The sequence below is a fragment of the Caloenas nicobarica genome, chromosome 26, assembly GCF_036013445.1.
Source record: "Caloenas nicobarica isolate bCalNic1 chromosome 26, bCalNic1.hap1, whole genome shotgun sequence".
In the NCBI taxonomy this organism is placed as follows: domain Eukaryota; kingdom Metazoa; phylum Chordata; class Aves; order Columbiformes; family Columbidae; genus Caloenas; species Caloenas nicobarica.
In genome coordinates this window covers 3,572,487-3,588,255 of record NC_088270.1, presented here as the reverse complement: position 1 = coordinate 3,588,255, position 15,769 = coordinate 3,572,487, and the positions used below count along the sequence as shown (strand labels likewise).

The 15,769-nt window shown below is 42.4% G+C and overlaps 1 protein-coding gene across 7 annotated transcripts in view; it reads right to left on the bottom strand.

Moving 5' to 3' along the window:
* Positions 1–184: 184 nt before the first annotated feature.
* The window catches only part of PRDM10 (PR/SET domain 10), a 40,468-nt gene continuing 24,883 nt past the window's right edge, over positions 185–15,769 (bottom strand). For 5 of the 7 annotated variants that reach the window (XM_065651947.1, XM_065651953.1, XM_065651952.1 and 2 more), the window contains 11 exons: positions 13,002–13,349; positions 11,016–11,171; positions 9,782–9,961; positions 8,925–9,035; positions 7,637–7,837; positions 7,038–7,181; positions 6,679–6,849; positions 5,353–5,493; positions 4,545–4,713; positions 3,834–3,946; positions 185–3,247 (listed from right to left, as the gene is read on the bottom strand). In XM_065651947.1, the coding sequence (XP_065508019.1) occupies positions 3,011–3,247; positions 3,834–3,946; positions 4,545–4,713; positions 5,353–5,493; positions 6,679–6,849; positions 7,038–7,181; positions 7,637–7,837; positions 8,925–9,035; positions 9,782–9,961; positions 11,016–11,171; positions 13,002–13,349 (1,971 nt within the window). In that variant the 3' untranslated portion in view covers positions 185–3,010. The remainder of the gene's footprint in view (positions 3,248–3,833; positions 3,947–4,544; positions 4,714–5,352; positions 5,494–6,678; positions 6,850–7,037; positions 7,182–7,636; positions 7,838–8,924; positions 9,036–9,781; positions 9,962–11,015; positions 11,172–13,001; positions 13,350–15,769) is intronic. The other 2 variants (XM_065651950.1, XM_065651951.1) reach the window with 2 other exon arrangements.

The window sequence follows — 15,769 nt, the reverse complement described above, 5'->3', positions numbered from 1 at the left end:
TTCCCGCCGCGCCTGCGCAACGCCCCGCGTGGTTCCGTCGCGACAGAGCCCATCGCGACAAAGGGCATTTAAAAGGCAAAAAGGGCGAAACCAACTCCCCCTTCCCCCAGTGAACAGACGGGGTGGGACGGTGATTTTTTAAAAAAAAAAAAAAAAGAGAAAAAGATTTATTAATTCCGTGTATTTTACAGCGGGGAGGTTGCACAAGACACTGAACACGAGAACAGCCACCGAATGTACAACGAACACACACAGTTAAATAAGAGGAGGGGCCGAGGTGCAAAATCAGGGTGGTTGTGGTACTGTTTTGGCGTCTTTTTGTTTGTTTTCTAGGAAAATGGAGAAGCGGACTCAAAATGCTTCCAAGGAATAAGCTGCAGCGATGCCCATTTTTGAGCAAAATGACAATGAATGACACATCTTCAGGGTGCTCTGGCTTAAAAATAATAAATCCTGTACCTTCTGCACTGCAGAAATGGGAAAAAAAAAATCCATGCAAACTCTTGTCTTTTTTTTTGTTGTCTAAAAACATCTGTGCAATCACTGTTGTTCCTTGCTTGGGAGGGAAAAATTCATGATATTTTACTTTCCAGGGCTGCTTCTCTCACACTGAGGCGTTGGTTTAAGTCGAGACATCGTGAATTAATGCAGGTACCGAGAAACTGCTCTTGCTGTGGGTCGGAGTAAAAACTTGAAGATTTGAGTTCACAGAGGCTGCTTTAGAATAGTTTTCTGGAACACAGTGTAGTTTTCAGCTTTGGGTAACTGGTACAAGTGTCCTCATCCCGTGATCCTTTCCTAAATAGAGCAAAATATTTTTAAACCCCCCACTTGCAATATCATTAAGTGGAAAAAGCTTGATGCTCATCTATAAAGACTGCAGACCTTTTAAGACTTTAAAATCGCTCCTGTGGGGCAGGATCCACCTGGAATATCCTATTTCCAAAACTTCTCTTTTCCTATTCCCCACACCATTTTTGACTTGTTATTAAATAATTTAGCAGCCTGAAAACAAAGCCAAGACAAAACCTCTCTCACACGAACAACATCGCATTGCCCAACGTCAGAATTCAGAAGCCCTCGGCAACACAACTTCACGGCAATTAGTGGGATGGGCTCCTGTTTTAATGGTCCTCATTAACTTTGCCAATCTCGTTAGCGCCCCAGTACGGTGGTACAGCAAGAGAAGCAAAATCCCAGGAACAAATTTATCTATGTTTTGATCTCATCACATGCAGTCGCTATTTCCACGCCGTATTAACAGATACGTTAATTACCAAAGCAATACCTGCTACGAGGCTTTGCCTACATGGAACCCAACTTCCTCTTGTCCACGCTGAATATGAAATTTGTGTCTAAAAGCTTTAACTCGGCAAGGCCCGATACTATGACGTGTAAACATCCGTAGCGCTTACTCACACGGGTTATTCTCATCTCAATCTGTGTGAGTACTTAGGAAAAAGAATCCTGGATTCACACTCAGGGCAGCGCAAGAGAAAACTAATTTAAAACCAACAAAACAAACCTCCCTCAGTTCTTCAATCTCAAGGGCCATTAAGACAAAACATCCTTCTTTGCTTTTCCTTTTATAAATAAATGTGTCCTGCTGGGCATAGACATTCTGGGATGAGTTTTCAAGCAGAGTGAAAGGAGGTTTAAGGTTTAGACATACACAGTATATCCATTGAGTCGTAGTAATACTCTTGCAAATACCAGAATGCATTAAATAACCAACCGACAAGACCTGTGAAGGAGAAATACGCAAGAAAAATAAAGTACGCTGCCTTAAAAGGTAAAACCTTCCCTTTCCCTTTCTCCTGGTCCCTAAAAGTGACGTGAATTCTGTACATAGACCAGGTCTAGCAAAGGAGACAACCCTCCCGTGGCTTTCTGCGTCCCGTCAATAGTGGTCCACGAAAATGTTCCTTGTGTGTCCTGAGTCCAGGGCTAGTCACTTCACAGAACTGTCCAAAGAATTACAGTGCATCATTAACAAGGTATTTGGAAAATCAGAGTTATTAATCCTCCATCAAGTCTTCAAGGGGAAAAATATGTCCACTTGGAGGTGAGAACAGAGACAACTACCCTGCCTCTCCAGAAATGTGCGCCTGTACCCTCGTTTTCTCCAGGCAGAATTATCTTTAGGTCTCAGCAGAAGCTGCTATACAGGCTAAGCTGAGCCATTTTTAATTTACAGGCAAAAGTGCGATTTTCCCTGCAAATACTGGAGGGGAAAGGAGATAACAGCGACTCTGTACTATCATTCTGTACTACTATTTCAATCAGTTTGTTCCAAATACGGTTTAAGACTGCACCTTTTTTTCTTTCTGGAACTGCTTGGTAAAACAGGGCAGGGCAGACAGCATGTAAACAGTTCAACGGTTGGAAAAATAATAATAATTTAATGGACTGCTTCAGCGCATCTTCACAGCTTCATTGTTCTATCCATCCCCATGCACAAGGAGCCATCACTTTGCTGCTGCTGCTCTTTTTCTCCAGGTGGTCTGCTCGCATCAGGCTGGTTTATTCCCTTTCACCCTGGCTGCTCAAACAAGGACAGAGGAATGGATTCTGCCACATTTTGGCAATTTACACCACATCCTCCTCCTCTTTAACAGCTCCTATTAAAAATATACATACAACATAATCAGCCAGTTATCCTTCAGTCAGGCAAGCTTTTCCCCATACAATTGAAATTAAAAGTTCTTTACTGGAGACACTTCCAAAAAGGAAAAATAAGGGTCAGACATGCCAAAAATAAAGTCCAGAGCAAGCAGAGCTTTCGCCTCTCATTCTTTTTGTTAAAAGCTGCATAAAATAGCATCCCAGAAGGATTTGGAGGGTTCTTCTTCATGGTCATGGGGGACTTAAACCCTCTTAAAGCATTAACTAGAGCTCCGAGATTTTAGTTGACATTAAGTGGGCATATACTTCAAAATATATAGAGCTCCAGGATGCCCGTGTACCTGGGCTTTTTGGGGGAGGTGACAAGTGACACCACGAGGCTTCTTCACTCGTGTCCTGCTGAGAAAGTTCTGGGTTTGGCGATGTGGACCTCGCTGCCGCCGCTCCCGTTGGTGGTCGTGGTGATGATGTACTGGGTGGTTTGCTGCTGGCTGCTTGGCTGCGATTCCAGGGGCTCCGCATGGGCTGGCGGCTGCGAAACGCCGACTGGGAGCTCGCTGGAGAGCGAAGAGTTTTGTTTGACCTCCAGCTCGGGCTGACCTTCAGATATCACATAGTGAGTCTGTGTGGGGAATACAAAAAAAAAAAACGACACGGAATAATTGTTTCATCTTTTTCCTGGTGCTGTGCTGGAAGATTTTGAAATGAAGTTGTATTTCATTTAAATGAATTTGAGAGCAACATAGCCTAAGACGACAGCAACTCTTCTTATTTTGCAATTGTACAGATAACAAAAAGCCATCAAAATACTTCCAGAAACTGTTCTGAAGTTTGGTTTACTGCATACAGCTTAGTCATCAACATTAAGACTAATTGATACCACTAAATCATCCCTTATCCTGTAAACGTGACTGAATGAACACTTTTGACTTAAGTCACACATACAAGGGACAGATGCAGAAATCCATTTGTAATCACCACATAAAGGACTATGATGTAGATCAGAAAAAAATTACATCTCTTCCTTTAAGTTCATGAGATTATTTCCTTTTGGACTATACAGTCCAGACCTCTTTAGGTACACCATTATTCTCTCCCCTCTGTGTCCCGGTCATCATTTTGGCACTCCTTTAGCCTTCAAACTTTAGGCTTTAAGCCTGATGCATTATTCTGGATTAAAAAACCCACACCATGATTGTTTTCCTTACCTGAGTAACTGCTTTTACTTGCCCTGTGTTGACGGTGGTGACCGGTGTACCCACAGCGGTCTCTGTGATCACATACTGGCCTTGGGGAATGGTCATCATCTGAATTTCAGATGCTAAAAAATGGAAATTGAAGAATCAAAAGCTTCAGGCAAACTCAAAGACCACCTCAAAAGATAATGCCTTATGTTAGAAAGATTTCAGGCCTGTAACAGTGGTTGTTGAATAGACAGGTAAAGCCTTGTAAAACTCGACAGGTCTAACACCAGCTGCAGATTTGGCAACTCACGCATAGAAAACACATCCTGTTCTCACCCAAGGAATCACAGAATTACCATCCAGAGCTACATGAACATGAAAAATCATTTCATGTCACCCCCATCTTCTGTATGATTCTTGCAAGAATCCATACAAATTCGAACAAGCTGCTACCCAACACAGGGATACTTGTAGAATCCAAGTTCTTTGGAATAAAAGAGCCCAGTCTGCCTGCCCACACCATGTACCAGACAATTACAGACCTGCACTAGAAAAGCTAGTACAGCCATTTTCATTTCTGTAAAACTGTTTTATCTTCCCAGACCTCTCTGAATATTAACCACAAAGCTTAATGAGCTCTGAAAATATGATCCCATTTGGTAGCTGGAGAAATGGAGCACATCCTAGTCCCGCACACGAGCCAGACTATTAGCGAGAGCTCCTGCTGACACTCACAATAGCTCCGAAATGAGTTCCACGTGCTGGGGAGATATGTGTGCTGGACTGAAGAGCCTTGCTGCTGCTGGAGGGCTTGGGTTGGTGTAGATGGAGTTGTCTGCATCTGCGAGGGGCTGAGCTCCTGCTGAGATTGTTGTGAGGAGGGACTCAAAGGCTGAGCCCCAACCTAGAAAGAGAAAAGGGGGTAGGGGGATTAAGTGTTCTCAGTGTACTGAGGATTGTACTGTTAGAAACATTCCTTCTTAGGAAGGGAAAACACCACAAGGAGTTTCTACAGCGTATTGAACACAAGAAATGCAAAACTCTCCTCCCTCTCCCACAACTTGCTTCGCTTTGTGTTTCATAAGCAAAGATCAGGAAAATGAAGTGGAGACCTTGCTTGCCAAAGGTTACAGAGCAAGTCTGTGGCAGAAAACAGAGATGAGAGGCTAAATACAGCCCAACAGCATGAGGAGCTGAACTTCAATTATTTGAGGAGTGCGAGTTCCATTTGCATCTTTCAATTAGCTAACTTTATGAAGCTGCAGATTTGTCTGTTCCCAGCCATCTATCTCTACCTTGTATATGCTGTTAGGAACAAAAACTCCAAAACACAACAAAAAACCCAAGCAAAACCACAACAAAACACCCCCATGCACCCTAGGAACACCTGGGAACTACCTGATGATCTCAGAGATGTTTACGCGAGAGTCATTTCATGTATGGTCTTTTAAATGGCACGGAAAAGATTATGTCCTGCATCAGCACGTGCAATGCGCCAGCTGAGCAGACTGGTAGTCCTTCCTACAAGAGAGGAGTGAAATACCTGTGATGCTGACTGAGCTGCTGGCGATGGCTCTGTGACCTGGATGTGCTGCACCTGGATGGCGTGTTGGGTGTACGTCTGGGGATCATGAAGCTGCCCAACGTCCACGGTGGAGTGCTGGGATTGGTGAGGTGAGGTAGCCTGGAAAAAAAACCACACAAAAAATAAAATCAAAGCAGAGGCATATACTTCAAATTCTTTACAGAAGCTGCTGTGTAAACCTCTTATGTGACACAAGGCCTGGAACAATGAGGTATGAGCCTTAGTGAGGCCATGGAGCACTCCTGGGAGATAAAGAAGTACATTTAACAGATGTAATGGTACCAAGATGGTTCCATGTCTGTGACATCAACAGAAAGGACATCCTGCAGGACGGATTCAAAGAGTCAGAAAACCAGGGTTAGCGTCAACCACTGGACAACCCTTCTTTGTAAGCACCTTTCTATAAAATGCAAACATACTCAAGATCTGCAGATCCAATACTGTAGTTTGACATTGCTCTGTATCAAGACAAGTGCTTTAAGTCTTTCTGATTAAAGGCTTTTTTGAGCAACACTTGTTAATTATATCAATTGGAGTAGGAATCTGTATTCATTCTCCTGTATCATTAGAACAGCTATGGTCAATATTAACTGAGGCCATTGTTTAGGCCTTTATTAACCAAATTCATAACTTGATTTGTAATGTGGGGGCAAAAAGAAAATGAAATTTCAGATTCCAATACAAACACGCGGTAGTTTCAGCTTCACCTAGCAGATAATAAATTCGAAGGCTATGGCGATTTCTTACAGCTGCCCAAGTTATTTTCCTTTCCTCAGCTCGGTTGCTCTAGTTACACTCTGCTTTTATTTTTAGGAGGCTGTTGAGCATCACAGAGAATGAATATTCTAACAGATGATATGAAGGGGAATAGCAAGTGCTTTCTGTACTTCCATTTTTTGGCTCTGGCTCACTGGGAACAAGGAAGTACAAATGAGTCTTCTCAGCTGCAAAAAAAAAAAAAAAAAAAAAGGGTCACCCATTAACCCACTTTTCGGGTTGCTGGAAAACCTTCCTAGAGCAGACTTCAGCAAAGGTGCCCAGATGGGTAGAACTAAATTAGGACTATGTAGAAATGTCTCCAGGAAGCTGATCTAGACTGGCAGGACTATTTCTGCCCAGCACACAACGTTTACAATGGAAACCCTAAGCATTACCTATCAATTTCTCTGTAAAAAATAGTCTGCCCTGCTTTTTGTAACTACTCCTTAAAACCTCCCAGCATTACAGCCCCAAGAAAGCAGAGGCTTGATATGGAGACCATCAAAACCTCATCAGGTCACTCACCTGGGCCACTTGAACAACCTGCAGCTGTATGTGCTGAGGCTGCTGCAAGCCGGTTGTGGACTGCGACACTGGGATGTACTGGATTCGCTGGTAATCCCCCTGAGGAGTCCGATAGTCTGTTGTGAGGGTCTGGGATATCTCCGTCATGGCTTGTGTCAGTAAATCTGTTGTCTGAGGAGGCAGAGAGATAGCGACCATCATCACTTATTGTCTACCAGACAGAATACTTTTGTAGGGCTGTAATTCTTTCATCACACTGAATCTACACATACACCATTGAGCCTAAGGATCATTTATTAGGGCTTAACATATTATAAGAGCTTAACGTGTACAGAGGATGGGGTGTCCTGACTCCTTACCACAACAGTCTCTCCGGTGGTGCTGTCGGTGGTTAGAACGGCAGGAGTGGAACTGATGACAGCTGTCGTCAGCGGGGCGTGTATCGTGTTAGGGAGCTGAGCAAACTCCGGGTGCTTCTTGCGAATGTGCTGTACCATCTTTGTCTGCAGAGAGATGGACAAGAGCATGAGAGAGACTGTCAGTAGCTCCACCTTGGGCCAAGCGAAATCGAACAGCCCTGCGGATTGCAGCTTTTAGGTTTTCCTCAGTAAGGCAGCATCAGGATTCACACTATGGGATGCTCTGCTAAGCAAGAAAGAAATAAGGATCACAAAGTCGCTGCTGAGCTATCTGATATTGAAATACTGCCCCAAACAACACACCCATAAGCTTTTTACCACACGGTCAAATATTTTGGGGACCTTTTCTAGATGTCACCTTCTCTGCATTTTATTTCCCTGCTGCTCTCCCTTGCCACTGTCAGTGAGCAGTTTCCAAGCTTCTCCATTTGTGACAGCACTCTGATAACATTTCCATTTCTTCTTTCAAGCTCACACCCTTTATTTAGGGAACCTTTTTGCCCTAAAATGAGAAAGAGAGGCTGAGACAACCCCTGTACCTTGCTGCTGTACTGTTTGGAACAGTGAGGACAGCAGACCGGAGGGGTGGCGATGGTGCCCGTCAGCTGGGTATGGGTGCTCAGCATGGGGTCCGGCTCTCCTGGGCCTGCAGGACGCAGTTTCCGGATGCTCGGAGGTAGCTCAGCACCGGGGTGGTTCTTCAGGATGTGCGCTTTGCGTTTACTGGCACTCTTGTACACCTGCGGGGTCAAGATTTGGAATGAAAATGGTGTAATCCTGATGTCAGCACAGAAAACAGCTACCGGTTACCTTTATCTGCAACGTCTGCATGTTGCTTTAGACAGTATTAGTTAAATCCCCAAATAATTACAACATAAGGCATGAATATATTAATACATACACCTTCTAGTGTTTAATCAACCTGTAAAAGCAACTCCTTGAGTAGTACGCAAAAGCCATTTGAAAACATGTTGTATGCCACAACAAAACATCAAAGCAGGACAGGAAGGTAAGAAGAAAACCTTTTTCGCCCGATATTTGAAGGCCAAATGTCAGAGAAGCCAACAATCACCAAAGCTGTAATCTGTCCAGTATTAATTTTTCATGAGGGTTGATGCCTCCACTCTTGTGCAAAGCATCAAACTGTTTAAGAGCCTTCAGCGATCAACGTATTTTTAAATTCTATTTATGCATATCAAACAAATATTCTGTAATATTCAGAACTATTTATTTTTTTTCCTTTAAACAAAAGGAAGGAGGCATCACAGGAGAATGTACTGAAGATAAGAAGAGTCAGTCAAAATACATTCCCAGGCAAATAAAGGCCAACATGCATAAAAAGCAAAAGCCAGGGAGTGAGAATAGGAACCCAGAGGCAGCAGAGAAGCAGCTTCAGGCTCCACTCAACACTGGGAATTACTGGCACGTGACTAAGTACACAGCTTAAAATAGAAGGAGTTAGAGACTAACTTTTAGAAGTGATAGAGAAACCAAAATAAATTAGCATTCAGGAATTATAGATACACAGGATACTTAGTCCTGGGTTGCAAAAAGTGATGCAGGACTAAAGGTGGGTAACTGCTTGCAGGATCCAAAGACAGCAGAAAAGGAAAAACTGCAGTTTTCAATTCGCTTTCAGCTGCCTTGGCCTAGAGTGCATTTCGTCTTAATTTCTTCTGGATAGTGCTGCAGAAATGTTGCTGGCAAGCACCTCAGAAAAACAAAAAGAAAGCTACAAACCCTGCCAGATGTTTTTATGCAGAGACATATTTGTTGCATCCAGGTCTAGGACTGAGCTACCCTCCGAGGGCTGACTTCCTTACATACCTTATCACAGTACTGACAGAAGTAATCTCTGTTGGGTTTGATGATGGGCAACGTGAGCTCTGGCACCTCTTCTATTTTCATGTCTGGATGTCTCTTTGATAAATGATTCACCTGACAAAGAGAACAAGAGAGCATATTACAGATGGAAGCCAAGAAATTGCATCTTCTCCTAGACATGGATAACAGCCAAACCAAAACTGTAATGACGTTAGCCAGCAGCAAAGGAAGCATTTGCTGCTGCAAGGGTTATTGTCAACTCACAGCCAGCTGCTGAAGTTAAATGTGGTCTTGCTAGAACTCATTTACAGTTTCTCTAATCAAAATAAGATGGAAAGGGTTAAAATAGTTTTCAAGTTAAGAGTGAGGTAATGTAAAAGACATCTGCCCAGGGAGGCCTCTGCTAGCAGAGATCACAACCCTCACAAAATATTTGCAAATAAGATCTCTTGCTGTGTAACACCCTTCACACAGCGGCAGTTACAGGGCATGGCCAGGAGAGGCCCCTCAAGAAGGGACAGAAACAAGAAAATAGGAAAGACAGTCAGGAAAACCAAGGCAGTAAGGCTGAACTAGACAGTAAACAAATCTCATGTTCTGCTAAATGCATTATACATCGATCAGCATTAGTGTTGAGATATGGTAACAACCAGATGTACAATACAGGCAATTAAAAATGCAAAGGCACGCATTTGTTGAAGAGAGAAAGTTTTAAAAGACACATAACCTCATCTACAAAATTCTCCCAGTTTCACAGCATCCTTGTGTTCCAACATTACAATTCCATCTTTATTCCTTAACCTATTCATCAAAATTGAGTACGGAAGTTGTAAGAGAAGCTCGAGCACACAAATACTCACCAACATCCCTCTCCGGCGGAAACCCATCATGCAGAGTCGGCACTTGAACATGAAGCTCTCGTAGTCAGTGGAAGCTATCCGAGGCTTGAACGTTTTGGAGCGGCTGATTCGATCGGCTTTCTTGGCCTCCCTCTCTGGGTTGTGCATCCTCTGCATGTGCTCTCGCAGTTTGTCTTTCCTCTAGAGAAAGAGCAATCAGAGAAAAATCAGCACTGCTTATTGCCTTGCTCCCTGTTACAAGGAAGAGCCACATGTAAGTTGTTCAGAGATCTCTTTGGCTTTTCCTCTCCACTGCTGCCACGAGACACAGTTGCATGCTCACTATTTGACTTAGGTCTAACGAGAACTCTTTGGGCTTAGGTTTATCCTTCAAACCAAGCTGAGGTTGCTCAGCCACAAAAGCATGAGCTAAACTAATGCTAATTTTGCAGTCTTTGTGAGAACAAACCCCTTCACTTTGGCTTTTCTTTGAATTTATCTAAAATATTAGTGCTCAGCTCTGTACGGCTGGAAACTTGCATCAAATAACGCTCTTGACTGAGGAGAACCTCATGTCCTACAACGATACTGAACCTACTGCCCAGATGAAATACACCCTCTCTGGACACACTGTCTAGAAAAGTGCTTCTTCACCCAAAAGCATCCAATGCCTCAGTATCTCATAAGAAACTCAGTGACGAGGAGGCTGCTGCCACCACAGTTCACCTGGCTCAGCCTGCTCCGTCTGTTCTGGAGGAATCTGGAAAGACATCTGGATATCATGTCCAGACAAGATGCATCACATGGACCAGATGACCGGCCTATTTAATTATTAATAATAATAATAATAATAATCGGTCAGGATTTGTATTAATACAGGGATATCAGCAAGAAGGTTTTTTTAACTAAACCAATAAAGCAATACAACCCAAGCACTTGGCAACTAAGCTGTATAATGACCAAGTTCTTGATGAACAGACAAAGTTCCTTTGCTATTAAATTATTAGAAATAAGATCTGATAGATGAGACACCCAGTTACGGCAGAGCATGCTGGGGTGGATCTTCTCCCTTGTCCATCATGTCATAGCTCACATATGACAAAAAGCAGTGCGAGCAACTCGCAGGTACATCTAGCACATTTACACGTGGTAGTCTCTTTCCAGCTTTGAGAATATGAACTTGTCTACTTAAAAGAGGGCAAAGAATGTTGTTCTCCACCTGTATCAGAAACTATCCAGTCCAGAGTCATCTTACCTTGAACTGCTTGCCACACGTGGAGCACAAGAAGTCTTTGCGGTCTGAGTGTCGCAACATGTGGAGCCGCAGCTTGTCGGGGCGGCAGAAAGCCTTGTCGCATTCCGTGCACTGGTAAATCTTTTCTGAATGGAAACTGCGTACGTGTTTCTTGACCTAGAATGGCAGATCACAGAGAAATGGAATTTATTCAAAAGAGAAGAGTGTGTGGTAAAACAGTCTCAAACTCTTAGCAAAAAGGAAAAAGAAAGGAAAAAGATTCTAAGACTTCTCTAATCTGCTTTGGTTTAAAGAGCATTTTACTAGAACAGCTAGTGTCCTGACAGTAGTTTCTATAAAGCCATAACATCTTTATTATACATCTGGACGGACTGACGGACTTTCCTCAAGACTGATTCTTGACAGCATCAGCTATTGCACAGTCGGGTACTTAACGTGCACTCAAAGTCCATGAGGTACCACTTTTACTGAATCACCCTTGAGTTAACACATTCATCTGAGGTTCATTATCTTGACTTCATTTATAAGAAATGTAAATGCAGGGACTAATCTCTTTGAATCAGATAGAATGAATTTGCAATTACAAATGGCAAAACCACCACCCCGAACTTAAGACAGAAAAGCATTTGCAGGCCATTTCTGAGTAGCAATTACTTTTGCATGCTTTGGGACTACCGTTGACCTCTTCAAGCATCTAGTGAGGCTTTTTTTCCCCAATAAAGTAGCTAGTGAGGTTTGACATTTGAAATCCAAGCACCATTCAAGAAATGAATCTCTAATTGTATCTTTACTATCTTCTAATACTGATCATACATGGAACAATTTGGTCTCTTTATCTGTTCCATATAAAAGTATTTAAGTAGGCAGCAATCCATGGTGACTGGACTTAAGTATTCACATAGCTTCAATTAAAAAAAAAAAAATCTTTAAATTCCAAAATAGAGCTGAACAGGTAGAAAAAAGCCATGGGACCTTCTTCTGACTTCATCAGCTTCACAGGAATGTTTATGGGGAATTAGTTTGCAGTACAGCATTTCTGAATCATCAACATTTTTCCTTGTTCAACATTTACAGAAGATAAAGGGGTTTTGCCAGGATGGAATTATATTAGTAAATCACTTTTCCTCATCCTTTCCTCTTTAGCCTATTGGATAGTCTATCAGTTCCTATTACTTGACATAAACTAGATTTCTATGTTTCAATTTAGAGTCAGGCAGCTCAGCAAGACACAGCTAACTCTTTATCCATATAAAGGATAATGAATATGTACATGGCACAGCTCCGTTTTGTTCTTACTGAACATGGAAACAGCCTCCTTAAATTCTATTAACGATCTTCTCCAATGGCTCTGCATGCTGTAGTTACATTACTCACTACTGCTGTGCAACCTCTCCTAAGCAGTGTGCACGGAAGAAGGGGAATAAAGTACCCAGCTGAAGCCCAGAGGGAAATTTGGGAAGCAGAATATCCTGATCTGTTCTGGCATTTCTGCAAGGTCTTCAAACGAATCACCCTGACAAATACAGTCAAGGTATTAAAAGATATTTGTATCATGTAAAACTACCATTTTTTTTTTGGTTCAGAGTTTTAACGACAAAGGACAAGGTGCATTCAAGCACAAGCTGCATTCAGGAAGAGACAATTCCTTTTTGTGCCATGGGTCTGTACGGACCAAAAGTAGCCGGGACCTTTGCTTTAGGCATTTTTTAGGAATAACTGATGGTCCCTCCTGCAGTACGGTGCCTTCTAATGCCAGCTTGAACTACCACATCTGAATATTTAGTGGAAAGAGCACTTCAATGGCATAAGACAAGATATAGCAATGCCTGATCACTCTTCGTTTTTCATTTCTGACTGACCAGGACCCCTTTATTTTGTGAGAATGAACTGATGTGCAGCATTACACAAAAACAGTACTGAAAAAAATCCGTAAACACAGTGCTTGCCAGAGACCTGGTAGTGCTTCAAATCAGTATGGCATCTCACCTGGATAAAATCAGGAAAGCGTTTTTTGCAGGTGGGGCAGGTGAAATAGCCATCATTGACATGGACGGCCACGTGATCTTTAAGCAGATCCAAGCGGTCAAAGGACTCGGGACAGAAAATGCAGGAGTATGTTTTCTGGTCCATGTGGAACTTCATGTGGCTCTCGAGAGCCCCGCTGTTGATGAAGCCCTTGTTGCAGATGTCACAAGTCAAAGGGCAGTTCCCTTCCCGGCCGTGAAAGCGCAAATGCTGATCCAGTTTGTCCTTTTCACGGAAAGCTTTCCCACACTGGAGACATTTGAACGGGCGAAAGGATTTCCGGATGAACAGGTGCTGAAGAGCTGCGTTCTGAAAGAAACAAAGATACCTTTAGTTTTTTTTATTCTGTATAGATTACACATCCAAATATTTTCAAGATTAAACAGACCAGATGATCAGTGAAGCTAAATTTCAAAAATGCTTTTGTGTTATAGATACTGTCTGCATTTTACAGAAGGTGAGGCTGTGACAGGCAGAAGTTAAGGGCTATACCTGCAGTTACACATCGAGTTAGGAGAACACAGTGCAGGAGCTTCCCCTCCAATCCCTATTTTCTGCTGATTTACCTAGCTTCTGTCTTCAGCTTGGCATTTTTTTGTAAAATAAAACTAAGCTAAATCTGAAGTACAGACCGAGGCCTGAGAAAAGCTGCAATTCGAGGTGATTTTTGGAGATTGGGTCAAAAGTTCAGCCACCATACAAAAGAAGGGCAGGCTAATGCCCTTTCAGGCAGCGACGGGGCTTATGAAATTCCACAGCCCTTCACAAAATCAGCTTCTGCACCACAGATCACCACAGGATGCGCAGCAGTGGTTTAGCATTGCCTGGAAAACCTCTGGTGGAACATACATTCAACCTTTTTTATTATAAAAAGGAATAGAGTTTCAACACATGACAGCAGGGGCAGAATGGCAGGTGTGCAAGCAACAGGTAGGAACTTGTGAGCAATTTGCCTGTCTTTGCCATTTAGCACATATCGGGTGCGAGAGCCTGAAAATGAAGAAGAAAAATGAAAGGCAAAACACACTGGTGCTAAATCAAGAGGAACTCCAATAGATTCTGCTGTCTACTCAAAGGGTAGTTGATTAGACACAGTCTAACTTGAAATTGCTTTTCTTGGTATTGCAAGAAACTTTAAGAATATTGTGACTTGAGCACAATGCAGATTGTGCAAATGTTAATTTTCAAATTTAATATACTGGGCTGCTCTTCTGTTTTTCTCCACTTCTACTGTGCACAATTTCTCTTCTCTACCTCTGCTTTGGTTTGGTGTGTGCTTTCCTTCAGTCTACCTTTCCTGTAACATTTTATGATTGTTATTTCTTCCCTTCTTCCCCTTCAGATTAATGTTACAGGGCCATCCCAGTCCTGACACCAGCATGTCTGCTGGAGGAACAGATGCTGCTGGACACGCCTGTAGAAATAGGCAAAAATAAGGTCTGTACATCAGCATCTATCAATGCCTTCTCTTTTCAGATGTTACACACAGAATCTGTGTCACAAGTTCAAGAAATAGTGCTAGAACATTGCTGGCACCTATGCTCACACATATTCTGCCAATAAAAAACTTCTGCCAACAGATTTCCCCGGTTTCCTCCCTCCTTGTCTGGTGGGAATGTCTGAGCTGACATTTGTTGTGTCCCTTACGTGTGTGCCAACAGCTGACGCTGAGAAAGTAAAGCCAGGAGCTTTTCTGCTGGAATGAGAGAACGGCTTGGGAATACTGTGAAATGCTGTGCTAGAGATTAAATTAGCGACCCCGAACGATCCTTTTCACTATCTGAACTGCAGAGGGAAACCTACACTTTGATTCCAGAGAAAAGGAACATAAGAGCATCTGTTTTGCTATAAAAAAAGTTAAGAGTTTCATACAAGAGCCCCAAATGAGCCCTCCCAGGAATTGTCATCACCTCCATTCTCCATTGCACAAGTGAAGAAGGGGAGACAACGGGAAATATAGTTATCACACCATGAGTTTGAATGATGGACATGTACAGTGTAAAAATTAACATGTTGCTTGGAGTCAGAAGTATATAATTTTCCCCTGAACTACAAGGATATGCTAATAAACCAAATAGTTGAAGAGATGCGCTTCATGTTCTTAACTCCACTACTACTGTACTTCGCTATTTGTAACCTCCAACCATCTGACTAAGATCAGGCCAGACTTCAACTCCATGTAAATCAACATAGCCCCACTGCTGTCTCAAAGGTTACAGGAGGGAAAAGACATTTTTACTGCTCTTGGGTTAGATAAACTATCAAATAAAAAACAGAAAAAGCACAACTAAGTGTTGTCTCGTTAACTGATAACATTGATCTGGTGCAAACAATTGCATAAACAAATCCTCCAAAACTTTAAGATGGATATTATAGTATTTCATCCAAGCACTTTACTCCTATAATATTCACCTTAAATTTGCAATTAATTAGTATGGAAAGAACTAGAAGAATGCAAATTGTTATTCAGTTCTGGACACTGGTTGCTTAAAGAAGAACAAAGGTGACAAATTACGATGCGGGGTCAATCAGGAGACACTAAACAGAAGTTGGACAAAACAACATGGAATTCGATACTGTTACGTACCATTCGATTAGATACAGCAAAAAACCCAATGAAACAAAAAAACCAAACCAAACCTACCTGCAGCTCCAGCTGAGCAGGCAGCATTGAGGGAGAGAAAAATACTTGTGTTATGCAATGGACTTTAAAAGAGAAGCCTTGACTT